The sequence below is a fragment of the Phoenix dactylifera genome, unplaced genomic scaffold, assembly GCF_009389715.1.
Source record: "Phoenix dactylifera cultivar Barhee BC4 unplaced genomic scaffold, palm_55x_up_171113_PBpolish2nd_filt_p 000090F, whole genome shotgun sequence".
Taxonomy (NCBI): Eukaryota; Viridiplantae; Streptophyta; class Magnoliopsida; order Arecales; family Arecaceae; genus Phoenix; species Phoenix dactylifera.
This window is the reverse complement of record NW_024067679.1, coordinates 1,312,201-1,327,318: the sequence shown is the minus strand read 5'-3', so window position 1 is coordinate 1,327,318 and position 15,118 is coordinate 1,312,201. Positions and strand designations below refer to the sequence as shown.

At 39.3% G+C, this 15,118-nt stretch overlaps 2 protein-coding genes across 2 annotated transcripts; both read right to left on the bottom strand.

Annotated features, from left to right (window-relative positions):
* Positions 1–890: 890 nt before the first annotated feature.
* LOC103696192 lies at positions 891–5,009 on the bottom strand. Its single transcript, XM_008777728.4, has 2 exons — positions 4,577–5,009; positions 891–1,655 (listed from the first exon to the last, which is right to left on the bottom strand). The coding sequence occupies exons 1-2, from the start codon at positions 4,662–4,664 to the stop codon at positions 1,075–1,077; spliced, it is 669 nt and encodes a 222-aa protein (XP_008775950.2). The 5' UTR covers positions 4,665–5,009; the 3' UTR covers positions 891–1,074.
* Positions 5,010–7,313: 2,304 nt separating this feature from the next.
* Positions 7,314–11,846, bottom strand: LOC103696191 (probable inactive purple acid phosphatase 29). The gene is made up of 4 exons (XM_008777726.4): positions 11,460–11,846; positions 9,282–9,673; positions 8,159–8,609; positions 7,314–7,669 (listed from the first exon to the last, which is right to left on the bottom strand). Exons 1-4 carry the CDS (start codon positions 11,809–11,811, stop codon positions 7,638–7,640), a joined length of 1,227 nt encoding a protein of 408 aa, XP_008775948.2. The 5' UTR covers positions 11,812–11,846; the 3' UTR covers positions 7,314–7,637.
* Between the last annotated feature and the right edge of the window lie 3,272 nt (positions 11,847–15,118).

Here is a 15,118-nt window from a genome sequence, read left to right as displayed (position 1 = left end):
GCTATCAAAAGTCCGTCTAAGGAGACAGCACAACTAAACTCTGCCGCCTGCGCCCGGGCGCCCTCCGCCACGAGCCTTGGCGACTTGCTCTGCTCACCAAAGGTTCGAGCATTCCTAGCCAGCCATATCTGGTATGCTGTGCAGGTCGCTCTAACCGCCTCTTGGCGAGTCAATGGGTTACCCCTCTCTATTTTCTTTCATCATGGTTTTAAAAACAGTATTATAGTAGTCGTTATAATATGTCATCTACATGATCCATTATAATGCAAATAATGCCTTTTTTCCCATTATAACACCATTCTAATAGCGACTATGATATTGATTTTAGAAATATTTTAACTGCCATTATAACCATTACAATGGTTAGTATGAGTTTTGGTGGGGGGTCACTTACAATGGAATAACCGTTATTGAAACCTGGTAAAAAAAAAAAAAAACACCTGGCTGTTGTTGGAGAACCCCATCCTCTTTGAACTATCAAAATCAATTCCATAGAACCTGGAGCAGATAATGTATTATATAGTTTGAGATTCCATCGGTGCAATACTTGCTGCAAAAGAACAAATTGTTCTTCCCGCCTCTTAGCGAGTTGATGTTCTGTAACCCGATTCGAATAGGTCTTGTCCGGGTTCAGGTGGGGCTGTATGTCCCTTTCCTTTGCTAATTAAAAGGAAAGAAAGCAGAAGCCAGCTGTTAAACCCTCGACACCTGGAAAACATAGAACATAAAAATCTAAATTCCTTATATGGATGATGTTTCTGTTGAATGGCGAGAAATTGAGAAGAACCAAAAATTATCTGCCCTATATACAAAGTACATCTTTCTAATAAGTAAATAGCTGGTTGTCAAGAAAGGAACAGTACTGTGGAAAAAGAAGAAATCTATGCCCCTTGCTGAAATGTCATGGTTAAATGAAGAAACTAGTTTCATCTTAATGCCTATTCCAACTTCATTATTGATTAAAGTTGGAACTGATTTGTTCATTGCCAAATTGATTACATCAAAAACTGACTCCATTATACACTCATGTAAAGCCTACTCTGACATAACCAAATTTTTCGCTCACTAACAGAATTATATACCAACTATAAGATGAAGTAGCATTGAGAAAACAACAGGCTTCAAGTCTGACGGAAACGGAAGCTTCCTCCCAGAGCTGCACGGTAGATCTTTTCCACTGAAGCAACCATTTCTCTGCTTAATCCCTCTTCCACCTTCTAGTACAAATGTCGAGTTGGTTTTTCCACTGCTAAATAAGATGCACCAAAAGAACGGTCCATGATGAGCTCTACTAAATCCTACACCAACTTCAGTGTGATCTTTACTATGCAAAAGAGAGAGTCTTTTCTTGTCCGAAATCAGGACTTTAGAGAAAGCTTGCTCTGGATTTAGATGTTTCCACTGGCATCCAACAAGATGGCCAGATATAGTGCCTACTGTTGGTAACTCTACGCCACAATTGGGGGCATATACCTCGGTAATGTCAACTTCTGGAGGTTGGCAGCTCAGAGTATTGTTGGTACTGCAGTTTCCCATGCACTCTGATATGTATTGCAAAGCCATGCACCCTAACCCAGGACTATTATACAACTTTGGTAGCTTATTCGTTGTTCGGTTCTTATTTATGCAGTCGACAACCTCATTAGCAGGATTTCCTGGAAGAAGACATCATTGAAATGCATAAATAAGGGGCGCAGATGAGTGCCAGAAACCTAGTAATAATTATTATCACAATGGAATATTTCCTCAGATAACATTAGAATGTTATGATATCATTTCTTTGATTAGCCCACATAATCCTCAATTGAAACTGTGTCATCGCATAACATTGATAGGCAAGTTATAATAATCTAATTATATGGTCTCTCTGTCTATGTCAGGATATTTCCATAGATGATATAAGAACATGGAGATATCAATTATTTGGTTAATCCATATAATGTAATTGACATTGCATCATGACCAGAACATTCATAGGCAAGTTATAGTAGTGGAAAAATGTGATGTGTGTGTGGTGTGATTAGATATAAAAGACTATCATGATATCAATTTTTTTGATTAGCCCACATAATTTGATCGAAATTGTTTCATGGCATAATATTGATAGGAAAATCATAATAGTGTAATCGGGTGATTTGTGTGTGGGTGCATGTTCGTGAATATTGATTTGGGGATGCATTTTATGTATGTTGCAATGTGGAAACTTAATTTCCACTTTAGGCCAGCCTGCTAGCCGCTACAGACTTTGAGATTAACAAACGGTTTAAGCAGGCAGTGCACTGAAACCCTGTTAAGGAGCCACCTCCAAATTGCAAATTCCTATGTATATGGCAAGCAGTTCCATAGTGGAAACTTATTCCACTAGCAGAGGACCTATACGACATTCATTGATTTGGATCAGAACTGGAAATATCAAGTCAAAATGCAATACTAGACCCACTAAGCAAATGGGATTTGAATCAGATGTTAGGTTGATGCATTAGAGGTATGCATGGATGCATAACTCTTTTCATCCTCTGCCAACTGCTATATTATGTCTCGCAAGTTCGAAAAAACTACGTACTTATCTGTGAGGACTCTAGATGTATTTCAGTCATTTTATATCAATCTTTTGCTTTCTGCTTAAGAGTTAGGGTTATATAGTAACCCATTAGCAGAGCTAAAAAAGTCCACTGCATGATCTTATGGGACATTTGAAAAATTAACATGGGAGTAATGCTGCACGCAATGCCTACCAAGGTTTGCCATACTCCAGTGTATACCGACCATACCGTATCAGTATCAAACATGTACATGGTATAGGAGGCATACCAACACTCGATACGCTGAACCGGATATTGTACCAGGCATACTGGCACAAAATCCAGTACTGAGATGGTGAACCTTGATGCCTATAGTTTCATAATGCAATAAGAGATCACATAAAACATAAAGCTTCATCTAACAAAGAACAAATTGTCATAAATATAAAACAATCTAGTAATCCTGCATCCTATAAACCAGCACATAATACAAAGAGAAACCGTAATAAGAATAGCTACATACTGAACTGTAAACTTTCCCTTTAACAGTCTTGAGCGCATACCTATATATATTAGTCTATTTGACAAGAAGTATGAATGGTGTTTCAATTTTCTCAAAGAATCTATTAATCTCCATTAGAATCTTTGTACAGCATGTAGTGTATTAATCTCCATTAGAATCTCTACACAGTGTATAGTGTATTAATATCTATTAGAATCTTTATACAGCGTGTAGTGTATTAATATCCATTAGAATCTTTATGCAGCATATAGTGAGTACAGGGCAGCATGAGATGAATTCTGGGTATCGTTGGCAAGTGTTTCAAGGCACGTATACTATTATTCGGTCAAAAACAAGGGCTCCCAGTAATCATAGATTCATGAGCATGTTATGGTTACGCCAAGATAACTTATGATACCTAGAGTCCAAATTTTGTTGAAATTTAAGTGTTGGATGCATTTTTACCTAAACCAGTTGTCAAGAGCTTGCATTGACTAGTTACACAATGAGTTGAGTAAGTTGAATTTATACAGTCAGAAACTCAAGAAGATTGTGAGCTCTCATGGGATACTTCCATTTTGTAGCCATTGCCAAGCCTCATATCAAAAAAAGGGGAATTTATGTAAATTTATGTAAGATGCGATCAATGAAAAGAAAATGTATGTTTGGTTTTAGTTAAAGAAATTGAGTTGTGCAACCAACCCTCCTGATGATTTGGTTGAATGATAAAACAAAAACTAATATCTTTATAGGAAACCGACATAAAGGTGTTAGTTAATAAATCCTAGTATCTGGTTCAAAATTTAAAAAAACTAAGCACATCAAGGTGGAAACTGTAGCAAAGAAACTCTTGATATATATGGAATAAAAGCATCTGCATGAGATTCTTGAGAGGTCAAAATAGTTGACAATACTGGACAAGACTCAGAGGGCTTGGTGTTAGGTCTCAGCTCAAAAATATATTTCTTCTTGATGGTGCCAGGGTGTTTTATTATCCTTTCTCATGTACTAATTTTGAAGCTTGACAGAGTGGAGAAATCCTCTTTAATTGAATCTATTGGGACTAAGTGGTCATTCTTCTGTATATGTGGATTCAGTTTAAAATAAACAAAAAGACAAGTGGTACTGTTCCTTCTTATCCTTAAAGACCATTTAGCTACCAGCCTGAGAAACAAAATGGAACTATTGCTCTTTAAATAAATTATCTTGATGCATTCCTAGGGATTCTCCTTCAAGTCCTTGCACATTGGGGACACCTAGCTTTGGGTTACCACATCCTAGCTACAACTCAAAAATCAAAACACCAGAGTCTACAATAATAAGCACTCAAACACCAGTATCTCCCTTTGGTTGGTTGGTAATCTCCTACTGGGTAACATTGCCTTGGTGCATATGAAAAAGAGGAGGGATTATCACATATTAGTGCCAAATCAAATAGGAGCAACAAATGTAACCAAATAAAGAAGATCAAAGTTGATGCTTACATTGAATGCCAGTATCTAAACTCTTAAAAAAAAAAAAAAAATAGAAGAATGAAGGATGAAAAATGTACCATCGTTTTTGGCAGAGGCGACAAGGGCAACAATGGATAGACAGAGAATGGAGAACTTCCAACAGTAGGGCTTCCACATTGCAATCATAAACAAATTCAGATCAACCTTGAGGTCCACTTAGATGATAATGAGAAGATTAGAGGGGGCAAAAAAGATTGGAAGATGAAATCTCTTCTTGAGCCTTGCCCAACCAAGTTTGCCTGGTTTTGTTTGGAGGAATGTGGGAAGAGCGAAGGGAGTAGCAGCTAGAAGGAATGGAGCTCAAATGGGGTGACAAATGCCGCTGTGAAGTGGAATGAGTGCAGGTTTCAGCTGCTGGAAGGTGGGGTTGGTATTGATCGATGGATTGCTCTTTTCCCCGGGAATTGAGGGGTCGTGGAATGATGGAAGGTGGCTGGCTTGCACGGCGAAATGGAGGTGGAGGGGGGGACACAACCGCACCATCTGGGCAACAATAGTTTAGGGTGGCCCCAAAAACCCAAAAAGCTGTTTGAGTCCAAAGTTCTCTCTCTTTTTTTTTTAACCCTTGGGTTCGCTTGTTGAAATGTTTCTACTTACCCATTCCAGTCCTCCTGACTTTCTATTCTGTGTGCATTATATATATATTACCCATCGTAATCACTTATTTTTTATAAATCCCATTCATCAAATCTTCATCAAGATGCACCGTTGTAGGAATAAGCAATTGTAATTGATGGCAGCATGCATGGGCACATAGTGATTTAGCCCTTCATTATAGTTTTAAAAAAAATAAATAACGATCATTGTAAGAAATTGAAAACTCGATATAAAATATTTTGCCCATGCTTCGCACTCCAGAAGGATCCTCTAGATACGCCAAAAGGTCGCTTTTCCATTGCTCTATTATTTTCTTATTTTTGATTCTGCTGGCTGCACTTACGCCAGAGTATCGTGAGCAGCCGTTTGTACCAAATATATATATATATATATATATATATATATATATATATATATATATATATATATATATATATATATATATATATATATATATTTTTGGGGATAAGTTTGATATTTCATGTGGAGGAATAATTTAGTGGATCAGATTCATCGTCAATTTAGGATGAAATTATTATTATTTAAAATATAATAGCAACATAAATTATAATAATTTTATTCTAAATTTATGATAAATCTGATCCATCCGATAATTTCATCATCCTAGCATGTTTGGTGTTCGATGTGCTGCACAAGTGGCTTCACCTGTTGCATTTACAGTGATGGCCATTCCATGGGAGGATTTATGAGCCCTAGTTTCCCCGTCCTTTCTCACCTTTTTTCTCAGATTGGCAAATAAAGTGGATCGACAGGACAGCGTATAAAGCACTGCCGTGAGACACAGGGATGCGCGGTAAGCCAAACTTGGGCCGAGGGTTGAAATCTTAAGGCCGACGTGGCAGGCCACAAAATGGCCGGACAAGTCCAAGATAGGCCAGGCCGTGCTTTAGATCGGGGGCTCGTTAGTTGTCACATCCCCAAGAGAGAACTCGAGGGGTCTTTTTCTCGGTCCCCGCCGGAATCTGGCACGAGAGCCCGTGCGAGTCTCGCTCCCCTCTCCCTCCACGCAACGCTGCCCTCCCACCCCCTATCCTGCCGGATCAGGCAGGATTTTGCCAAACAGGCAGTCCTCTACCATGATACTTCTTATAGGTATTTGCATGATCAAATTTGAGTGACTTTTAACTGTGAGGTAATCACATTCATATTAATTTACCGAAATGATGAGCACAGTCCAAACTCGAGAGTACAAATCTTTTATGGTGTACGCGCGACACCGTATAAGTTCTTCATTAAAAAACGAACAACTATCAAACAAAAAGTCCGCAAGCATATGCTGTGCTACGTACAACGCATATTATTTAATAGTTATCCATCTTCTGATAACAATTATCTAGAGATGTACACTACTCTGTAGTGCAGCGTGCACTGCACTGCAAAAGATTTTGGCTACTTATTTTGAACATGACGAATGAAAACCGACTCCAGATCCCTGTAGGTATAAAATTGCAAGGGAAAGATTGATGCAACGACGAAGACATACCTTATTGGGGGCAATCAACTAGGCCTACAAATTAACCAGAGATCAAATACTAGGAAAAACAAAGGTCTACAGTTGACCTGATTTTCTTTTCGGTCAATGATTTTAAACCAAACCGGACCCGTTTATTGACCTGCCTACCCCAAGCTGAGTCCCTTTAAAGTACTTTTTAGGACAACTATAAAAAGCAGGACAAAATACAAGAGCTGGGGTGGGAAGTTGGATGTCAAAATAGGAGATAGGGATGCGGGAAACTTCGAAGTCCAGAAGCGATCTGATCATCCATAGCAAGCATTTGAGATAGGGATGATGAGAGTGGCCTTTGTTTTGACTGTATAAATTTTTTTCTAGATATGAATTAGGACAACTTTTTTTATGGAAAAAAGAAAAAAAAAAGGAATCAAACTTATCTCTTATACCAACCACTATTACAATTTTCATTAAGAATAACATTCTCTCTTGGACAAAACATATTCAGAAGGAGGAAGATAGTTCTCATCGGGCGAGTAAGATGGAATCTTTAGAACTTTTTTCATCCTCCATTTACAAGCCATAAAGCTCAAACAACTGCATTTGCCTGAATTTGACTGTGTATTGAGTATAAAACCAAGAACCATAAACAGACTAACCATATCCATCTGAAAGCAAGCTAACAAACACAAACTTAGGAGGGATCATACAAGAAGTAATCTTTCAATTTGGGTTCTTTTATGTAGATTTTAACACAAAAAGGTCCATTTATATTAATCGAACATCTTATACTTGACAAATGACAAACCAGAAAACTCAAAACAGATACAATCTTCTGAAAGAGCAATGAGAACTGAGCTGGCCTAGGTTGAGCTCATTCACTTGTTATACTACATATCATCAATCTATCAAATCCATGGCTATATGTAGTGGAGAATACTTATTTCACCAGCTACAGATACGCAGCAGAGAATGCTTCTAATTAATTCATCTCCTTTCTCTTCTATTCATCTCTTGCACTACGCCCATGATCAAAATCCAGTAGTTCTCTTTCTGCGCCTCCCTGATCATGGCATCAAACAAACATTCATTATTGTTTTGATTTTTTTCTCTCTCTTTTATCTTCACATTACCCAAGTATTTGAGCAAAAGAAGTAACAACCACAAGCTATATGACACTAATGCTATTTTACTAAATGTTTATTCACAAGTTAATCATGAAATGCTTGTGAACTATCGAATAATTCATATACAGATATTTGATGGTACATTGTATCTCAGCCCCCCAAAAGGAAAGAATGGAAAAGAATTTTCTCAAAAATTTTAAAAGAAAAATTGATGAATATGGTGCATTCTTCATAAAATCGGAGTCTCCACCCTTGTTCAAACATGACCATTTTCTACAATTCCATTAACCAGCATTGAATCAAACCTAAGTTCTACATTGATGAAGACCTGTTGCTCAAAAGAACCATTGCCAATGACCGATAACCAAAGTGAACATCTGAACATGTATTTCTGAAATAATATCGTTAGTGTGGAAGGAGCTTACCGGTTGAGCCCTTGTTCCATAAGACTTGAGTGTCGATTGTAGAAAGGTACTGATCATCCAGACGTTTCCAAGTCTTGATGGACTTCACCCCTCCCCATTCGCCCTCTACCGTCTTTTCTAGGTATGCCGACACCACCCGTGCCCTCCGAGACCACCCGGCCTTCCCATAGGCATGGTACCCAAACCCACCAGCATAACAGAGCTGAATGCCAGTAAGCTTCCCACAAAAGTCATTGAGGTGATCATGCCCTGTGAACACAGCTTTCACATCTCCAGCCTCCACCATGGTGGCAAAGAATCCAGAGTTAATTGATGCTGAGCTGATTCCTTCCTGTTTCACCCCTGTGAAGTTGGATGCTTCAAAGCTGATGTACTCTGGCAATGGGATGTGGAAGTACACAAGGCCCGGTGCTGGCTGCTTCTGTGCCTCTGGTGTGCTCATATACCCTTTCTGCACAAATTCTCCAAACTCCAAGATAAGTCCTTTGGTCTACAAACTGCTTAATGTTGAAGAGTGTTTGTAAATGGTTTGCAATTTTTGTGCATAATGCCATGTAGAACATTTCATATTATAAATAGGCTCCGCATTATTTACATTCAAATTTACACCCTTAACAAATTCAACCATTCTCTGTTTACTAGTTCGTACCCTATGGATTTGCTCTTCCCCAAACAGTCTACTTCAGCCACATATTTGATTGATTATATTAGTTCTCTGCACATCATTTCTTTCCTACAATTTAGTTTGCTAGGATTTCTTCATCTCTATGCAGCAATCAATATACATCTTTTTGTCAAAAGGTAAGTGACAAGATGTAAGATACTCAGTAACATGTTTGAAATCAATTAAAAGTTGACACCTAAGAAAAGCTGATTATAGTCAATTGCAAGGTCTCACATGTAACTAATATGATTTACCTGGGTGTTTAGAGTATGAGAAATTTTCCTATAGCAAAAGTTTACAGACAGTTATATGGATGAGAAAAATAAGAGAAATCTTTTGAAATGGGTACCGATGTGATCATCGAAAAGCATTTAAAGAATGGGGGATGCAACTGTAAATTTAAGGTTTGTAGAGGATCTCTACGATAAAAATTCAAATTAAATTTTTTGCTATGGTTACCTGGAGGCGAGAAGAGGTTTTCTGGAACCAGAGCTGCTGAGAGGGCTTGATCCAGCCATAGCCAGGGATGGAGGGGACGGTGGAGTAATCCCCACTGTCGATGAAGTAGAGGTTGAGCACTGACTTGTTGGCGAGTGCCGAGCCCTCCACACCACCCACCTCCAAGTTATAGTTCCCAAAGCCATCGATATCCACTCCCTCTGGGTTGAGGTGGGAAAGGGTGTGGGGCATGCCCACAATGTGCTGCATTACACCCTCGCGGGACAGCGTCCCCTCCTGGTCATGGTTGCCAAGCACTGCCGCCCATGGCAGCTTGCGATCAACCACCGGAGCATATGCCATGTCCAGTGATTTGGCCGCGTCGGTTGAGTCCGAGCCGAAGATGTTGTCACCTGCTCCAAAACTCTTTAAGATGTTGAAATCCATGCAACAATTCATTAAAGGATTATGAATTTTCTTGAGGACTCAAATTGAATGAAAATGACCATAACAAAGCAGAATGAAATGAATTCTATTGATATCTGGATTTTTTGTGTATGTGTATATAGGATGATGGGTTAGAGCTGTAGAACAGGGACTAATTGAATAGAGTGTGCTTGAATGCTTCTACAAGATGGCAAAACCACCTATAGAAAACTTAGACAATGAACTAGAAGTCTATAAAAATTAAACAAGAATTCAAAATACTAAACCTGATCACTTCTGACTTCTTTTTATTACAATTGAGAATATTATATACCTACTTTTCTATCATCATCATCATCAATAGTATTCGTAGACCATGTGAAGGACTTCATCTTAAACATCCAAAGCTCTTAATGTCCATGATAACCGATATAAGATCTGTTCTTAGCCCAATATATGTTTGGTTATCTTTTTCTATACTAATGTGGCATGCAGTAAAATGTCAAACTAAAATCAATATTATTCCCTTAGTACAACAATCATTATAACACAAGAGCAACTAAATACTGACTGTTATTAAAAAGAAAAATTGTTGACTGTATAGCATAACAGAAGGTGATTCCAGGTATTTTAAACAATCTCTTTCACTCGCCAAGATGGAAACATATCACTTCAAAATGTTCCAAAAAACGGAAGACAGCTAAATCCTGAGATGCAAGCCCGTGTTTCTGAATGTTCATATGCAAGCCCCAGGGAATCTGACCCAGTTGTTATAAAGATTATGTTTAAGTTTTGATCTACCCTTGCATCATTTTGTCTCTAGTTTGAGGCCTTAATACCTCGATAAAAGGATCAATAAATTACTAAAACTTTTTTTCAGATTAGAGATAAACTACACCGATATCTAATAATTTGAATAATTTATCCTTGCGTTATTGGGATGTATTTTTATCCAACACTTTAACTTATAATTTAATAATAAAACATTAGTCAAATCATTAATTAACGCTGATGTTATAACATAAAAAAAATTTAAAAATAACTAAAATAATTTTAAATAGTATAACAGCCATCTAAGAATATAAAAAATGTATGTATATTTATTCACATGAGATAAACAGTTTAATCAACGACGTTAACTAGACATGAATATAAATTTTAGAAATTATTGTATATAAATATAAAAACTATAAATTTTTTATAATATACTTTAAACAAGAGAGATGGGCCATAAGAGGAGGCCCAAAACGTACGTGTGGTCAACATTAACGGCAGTACGAGAGCTGCTTGACGTGTGAGTCGCGGTCACCATAATTACGTTGTTTTCTAAATGACGCACCGAGTCAAATCCGGAGCACATCGCTCTTGTTTTATTGCCTCGCAAGTCCACACAGACTGTCTCGGCAGGGATAAAAAAAAAAAAAAATGAAGAAAAAAATCAAATGCGTCCCATGGAATCTTCTATCCACATATACACGCCAAAGAATGGCCCATCCAAGTTTCAGCTTATTCCAAATTATTTTAAATTAATAAAAATCAATAAAAATCATATATGATAATATCAACAAATTTGATCCGAATTTAATAACCAAATTAGAATATCCCCAATTTGCTATAGCCGTCCGATTACTTCAATTAGAGGATAAAAAGAAGAAAAAAAAGTCGCAGAGGAAAGAAAAGGAGAAAGTGAGGAATCAAAGCACGAATTTGATGAAAAATTCGAGCAAGAAATGATTGAGATCGAGGAGATCGGAAAAGAGATGCGAGGGGTACCGGTGAAGACGACGAGATCGGGGTTCTCGGCCTGGATGACACGGTTGATGAAGGCGGTGGTGTTGAGATCGGAGCAGGTCGGCATCTGCTCCGGGAAGACGTCCAAGCACTCCGTCGACCTCCCGTCGGCGTAGTGCATGTCCGCCACCTGAAGTATCTTGAATTCCCCCTTCGTCCCCTTGAACCGGAGCACGCCATTCGCCGCCGCCGGCGAAGCTCCTCCTCGTCCTCTTCTGGAGAGAGTGGATCGCTCTTCTTCTAAAGATTCCACTGAGATAGCAATAATGGAGAGAAGTAGTGGGAGGACGAGGAGGAAGGAGAGGAGGAGGCGAGGAGGCCTGAGAGAAGCCATCTCGAGTTGTCGTTGCCATTGGTTCTCCGTTTGGGGGATTATATATCAATAGCCTGATGATGATCCTACGGTTGTTGTTTATTTTAATGCAATCCAACAATCCTAATAAATGATAAATTGACCGAAAAAAGCACTTAGGACCAAGTTGACAAGTAAATCCAAAGCTAAATAAATAAAAAGTGGATTAAATAATTGGAGAAAGTTTCGTTCCCATTTTGGTTCAGAGTGTGAACAGAAATACCTTAATTCCAACTCTTCTAGTCTTCTCCAATAATTTAAATTTTTATCCTAATTTATTTTGATTTCGATTCTGACCGTAAATTAGATGTAGCTTCAATGTCCTCGTTGCTATAAAAGGCCCAACTACTTATGGACAAAAATTTATTATTTTGGCTTCAACAACCTTATTTTAATACAGAAAATGACTCCATCCACCAGTTTGTGCAGTCTTGGCTGATGTTTACTTTTAAGCATGTTCCATATGTATTCCTTATCCATATAGTTAACATTTTGTATGTTGATTGGATGGTCCTAACTAAACACCATTGCCAAGTGTAACAGTAAAAAAAAAAATAGCAAAAGATTAGATTTTTGCGCAAAAAAAATCCACAATTGTTGCATTAAGTTGGGCATCTTTGGTTGTTAATTCAAAAAGGTGTGTTCAAATATTTTGATAAATAAAATTTTTTTAGAAGATCCTCTATAATGAGTTATACATATTGCTCCCACCGTGTGAGCTTTTTCAAGAATCTCAAAACAAAATTATGAGTATGAACAAAAGAAGTAATTGGACCTTAAATGGCTCACGGAAGATATTTCAGCTCCCTCTCGTCATCTTACCAAGGCTATCAAATGAACTAAACAACTTGAGTGGAGCTCAAGAGCGGCTAGAGATAAGCTTGAATCAAACTTGCTTCTAAGCTGAACGGATTAAGCTTAAATTAGCAAAACTAGTTCAAACTTAATTTCAGCATGGTCGAGCCAAGAATCAACCTAGCTCGACTTAATAGATTGCAAATATTTTTACATTATAATAGTTATAATGCATACGTGATAGTACATGGTTGCTAAGTTTTTTAGATTCTTGTAAATATGATTAAAATTTAATTAATTAAAATTTAAATTCTGAAATTAATTAAATTTTAATATATTACATCTTACTTTCATCTCTATATCTTTTCTGAAAGTTTTTCATGTCCAAGCATATTAGTATATCTTTTTTTAAGTTTTTGAGGTCTCTTCTTTTATAAAAGTTTATCATTTCTTGAGCTTTTAAAAGAGGAATCTAATAAGGGTTACTTTTGGAGTCAAAAAAAAAAAAAAGCGAACTGAAGCCACTTTTATAGAGATTAAGGATATACTAAGTAATATATAATTTGCAAATCATTGGATTAACGCTTTTTCCTTTTGGGCCATCTGGTTAAAGCTTTAGTTGGTGTATTCATTTTGTTCTTTGAATCAACTAAATGATAATTCAAGCTTGAATCAAGCATCAAAACCAATTTTAAACTTAACCTTAAATCATGCTTGACATGAAGAATCAAGCTATAATTGAAGGTTGAATCAGGCTTGTTCAAGGTTGAATTGATTTTAGTTGAATTAAAATTATCAAGCTAATTAATGAGGCCCATGTTTAGTTTAATTTAGCTCAAATCGAACTTTTTAAATAGTAGCAATTGAAATAAGCTTCATCTCAAAATTCAAGCTCAAAATTAATTTTAAACCAAGCTTGATTGGAACCAAGATTGAGCAAGCTTGGATTGATTACATCCCTTTATCTCTTGCGTTGGATTGGCTCCGATCAAGCCCTTGCCACTCCATGGAGGCTATGGCCGTTGGGTCGGCTGAGTGGACCCAAGAGCTAGGGGGTGCCTGAGTGCATGCTGGGGCCACAGCTAGCGGGACGGCACGCTCCACCTAAGGTTGGCACAGCTGTTCACCAAGAGGGAGGAGCTACATCCCCACATGTGTAGGGCTGCTAACGAGCCGAGCCGAGCTCGAGCCTTTGTGGGCTCGGCTCGGCTCGGCTCGTTCCATAAAAATTTAGGCTCGGGCTCGGTACCAAGCCTTGTATTGGGCTCGGGCTCGGGCTCGCTTGGCACAGTCGGGCTCGGGCTTGAGCTCGTGAGGCTCTTTTACCCGAGCCCAAGCCCGAGACCGAGCCCGAGCCGGAGCCCGCCCCATCCCCATCCCCATCAATGGTTTGTCGGAGGAGAGGAAAGAAAGAAAGAAAGAAAGAAAGAAAGAAAGAAGAAGAGAAGAGAGAAGAGGGCGGCCGCGAGAACCGCCGGCATGGGCACGGCCGTGGGCGCCGCGAGCTCGGCCGCGGGGGAGGGAGTGAAAGCTGGGGGGTAGGGAAAGCCTCGTCGCGGGAACAGCCGGATGGGGCGCGGGGGTTGGGGTGCCGGCGCTTGTTGCCTCCCCCGCCGGGGGCGGTGGCATCGGGGGCGGAGAAGGGAGAGGAGGAGGTGTAGGAAGGGTACCAGAGGAGGATGCAGAGGTGGAGGGGAGGGCGTCGTCGTCGTCCTTGTCCTCGGAGAGCTGGGATCGGGATTCGGGCGTACGACGTCGTCGTCGTCCTCGTCGTCGGAGGAGAGGGCGGGGAGGGGGGCATCGGCTACGGGCTTGGGGGCGAGGAGAACAGATTTGTGGGTGGGGGTGGAGCCGTGGAGCGGTGGAGGTGGGGTTGGCCGGTTGGGAATGTTCTGGAGAAACCGAGAAGAAAAGGGATTTAAATTGATTAACGGGTTTGTTTGGTTAACGGGTTGGTTCGGGTTAACGGGTTGAGTCCTAATCTGAACCAATCTAATTCGATTTAAAGAAATTAAATGGATTTGGGTTAGCCCGGGTTGCGTCTGATCTAAATCCAACTAGGTTCAATCAGATTGGGATTTAAATTGATTAAGCCAAATAAAATTTAATTAGGTTGAATCCAAATTTAATTGGGATCCAATTAAATTGTTAATTGGACTGAGCCCTAATTTGGGCTCGTGAGCTGCTCGGGCTCGAGCTTGAATTTAAACGAGCCTCATTTTGTGCTCAGGCTCGGGCTCGTTTGACTAACTAGTCGAGCTCGAGCCGGGTTTTTACTAGGCCGAGCCCGAGCTGAGCCCGAGCAGCTCGGCCCGTTGACAGCCCTACACATGTGAGACTGTTCGGTCTCCTGAAGCGAGCATTGCAAGGTCTTCAGGGGGAGAGGAACTTGAATGAGGAGGGATGTAGGGAGCTGAGTGATATAGAGGAGGTAGGGTCTGGGGAGAGGATCCTGACAACTACCCTAGGTATCTAATGAAGGTGTTACTGTGGA

Coding starts and splice junctions, on each gene's coding strand:
- LOC103696191 (XM_008777726.4), bottom strand. CDS start 11,811: ATGGCTTCTCTCAGGCCTCCTCGCCTCCTCCTCTCCTTCCTCCTCGTC. Junction 8,610..9,281: donor AAACCTCTTCTCGCCTCCAG/GTAACCATAGCA, acceptor GAATTTGTGCAG/AAAGGGTATATGAGCACACC. Junction 7,670..8,158: donor ATGGAACAAGGGCTCAACCG/GTAAGCTCCTTC, acceptor TGCCATGATCAG/GGAGGCGCAGAAAGAGAACT.
- LOC103696192 (XM_008777728.4), bottom strand. CDS start 4,664: ATGATTGCAATGTGGAAGCCCTACTGTTGGAAGTTCTCCATTCTCTGT. Junction 1,656..4,576: donor CGCCTCTGCCAAAAACGATG/GTACATTTTTCA, acceptor GTCTTCTTCCAG/GAAATCCTGCTAATGAGGTT.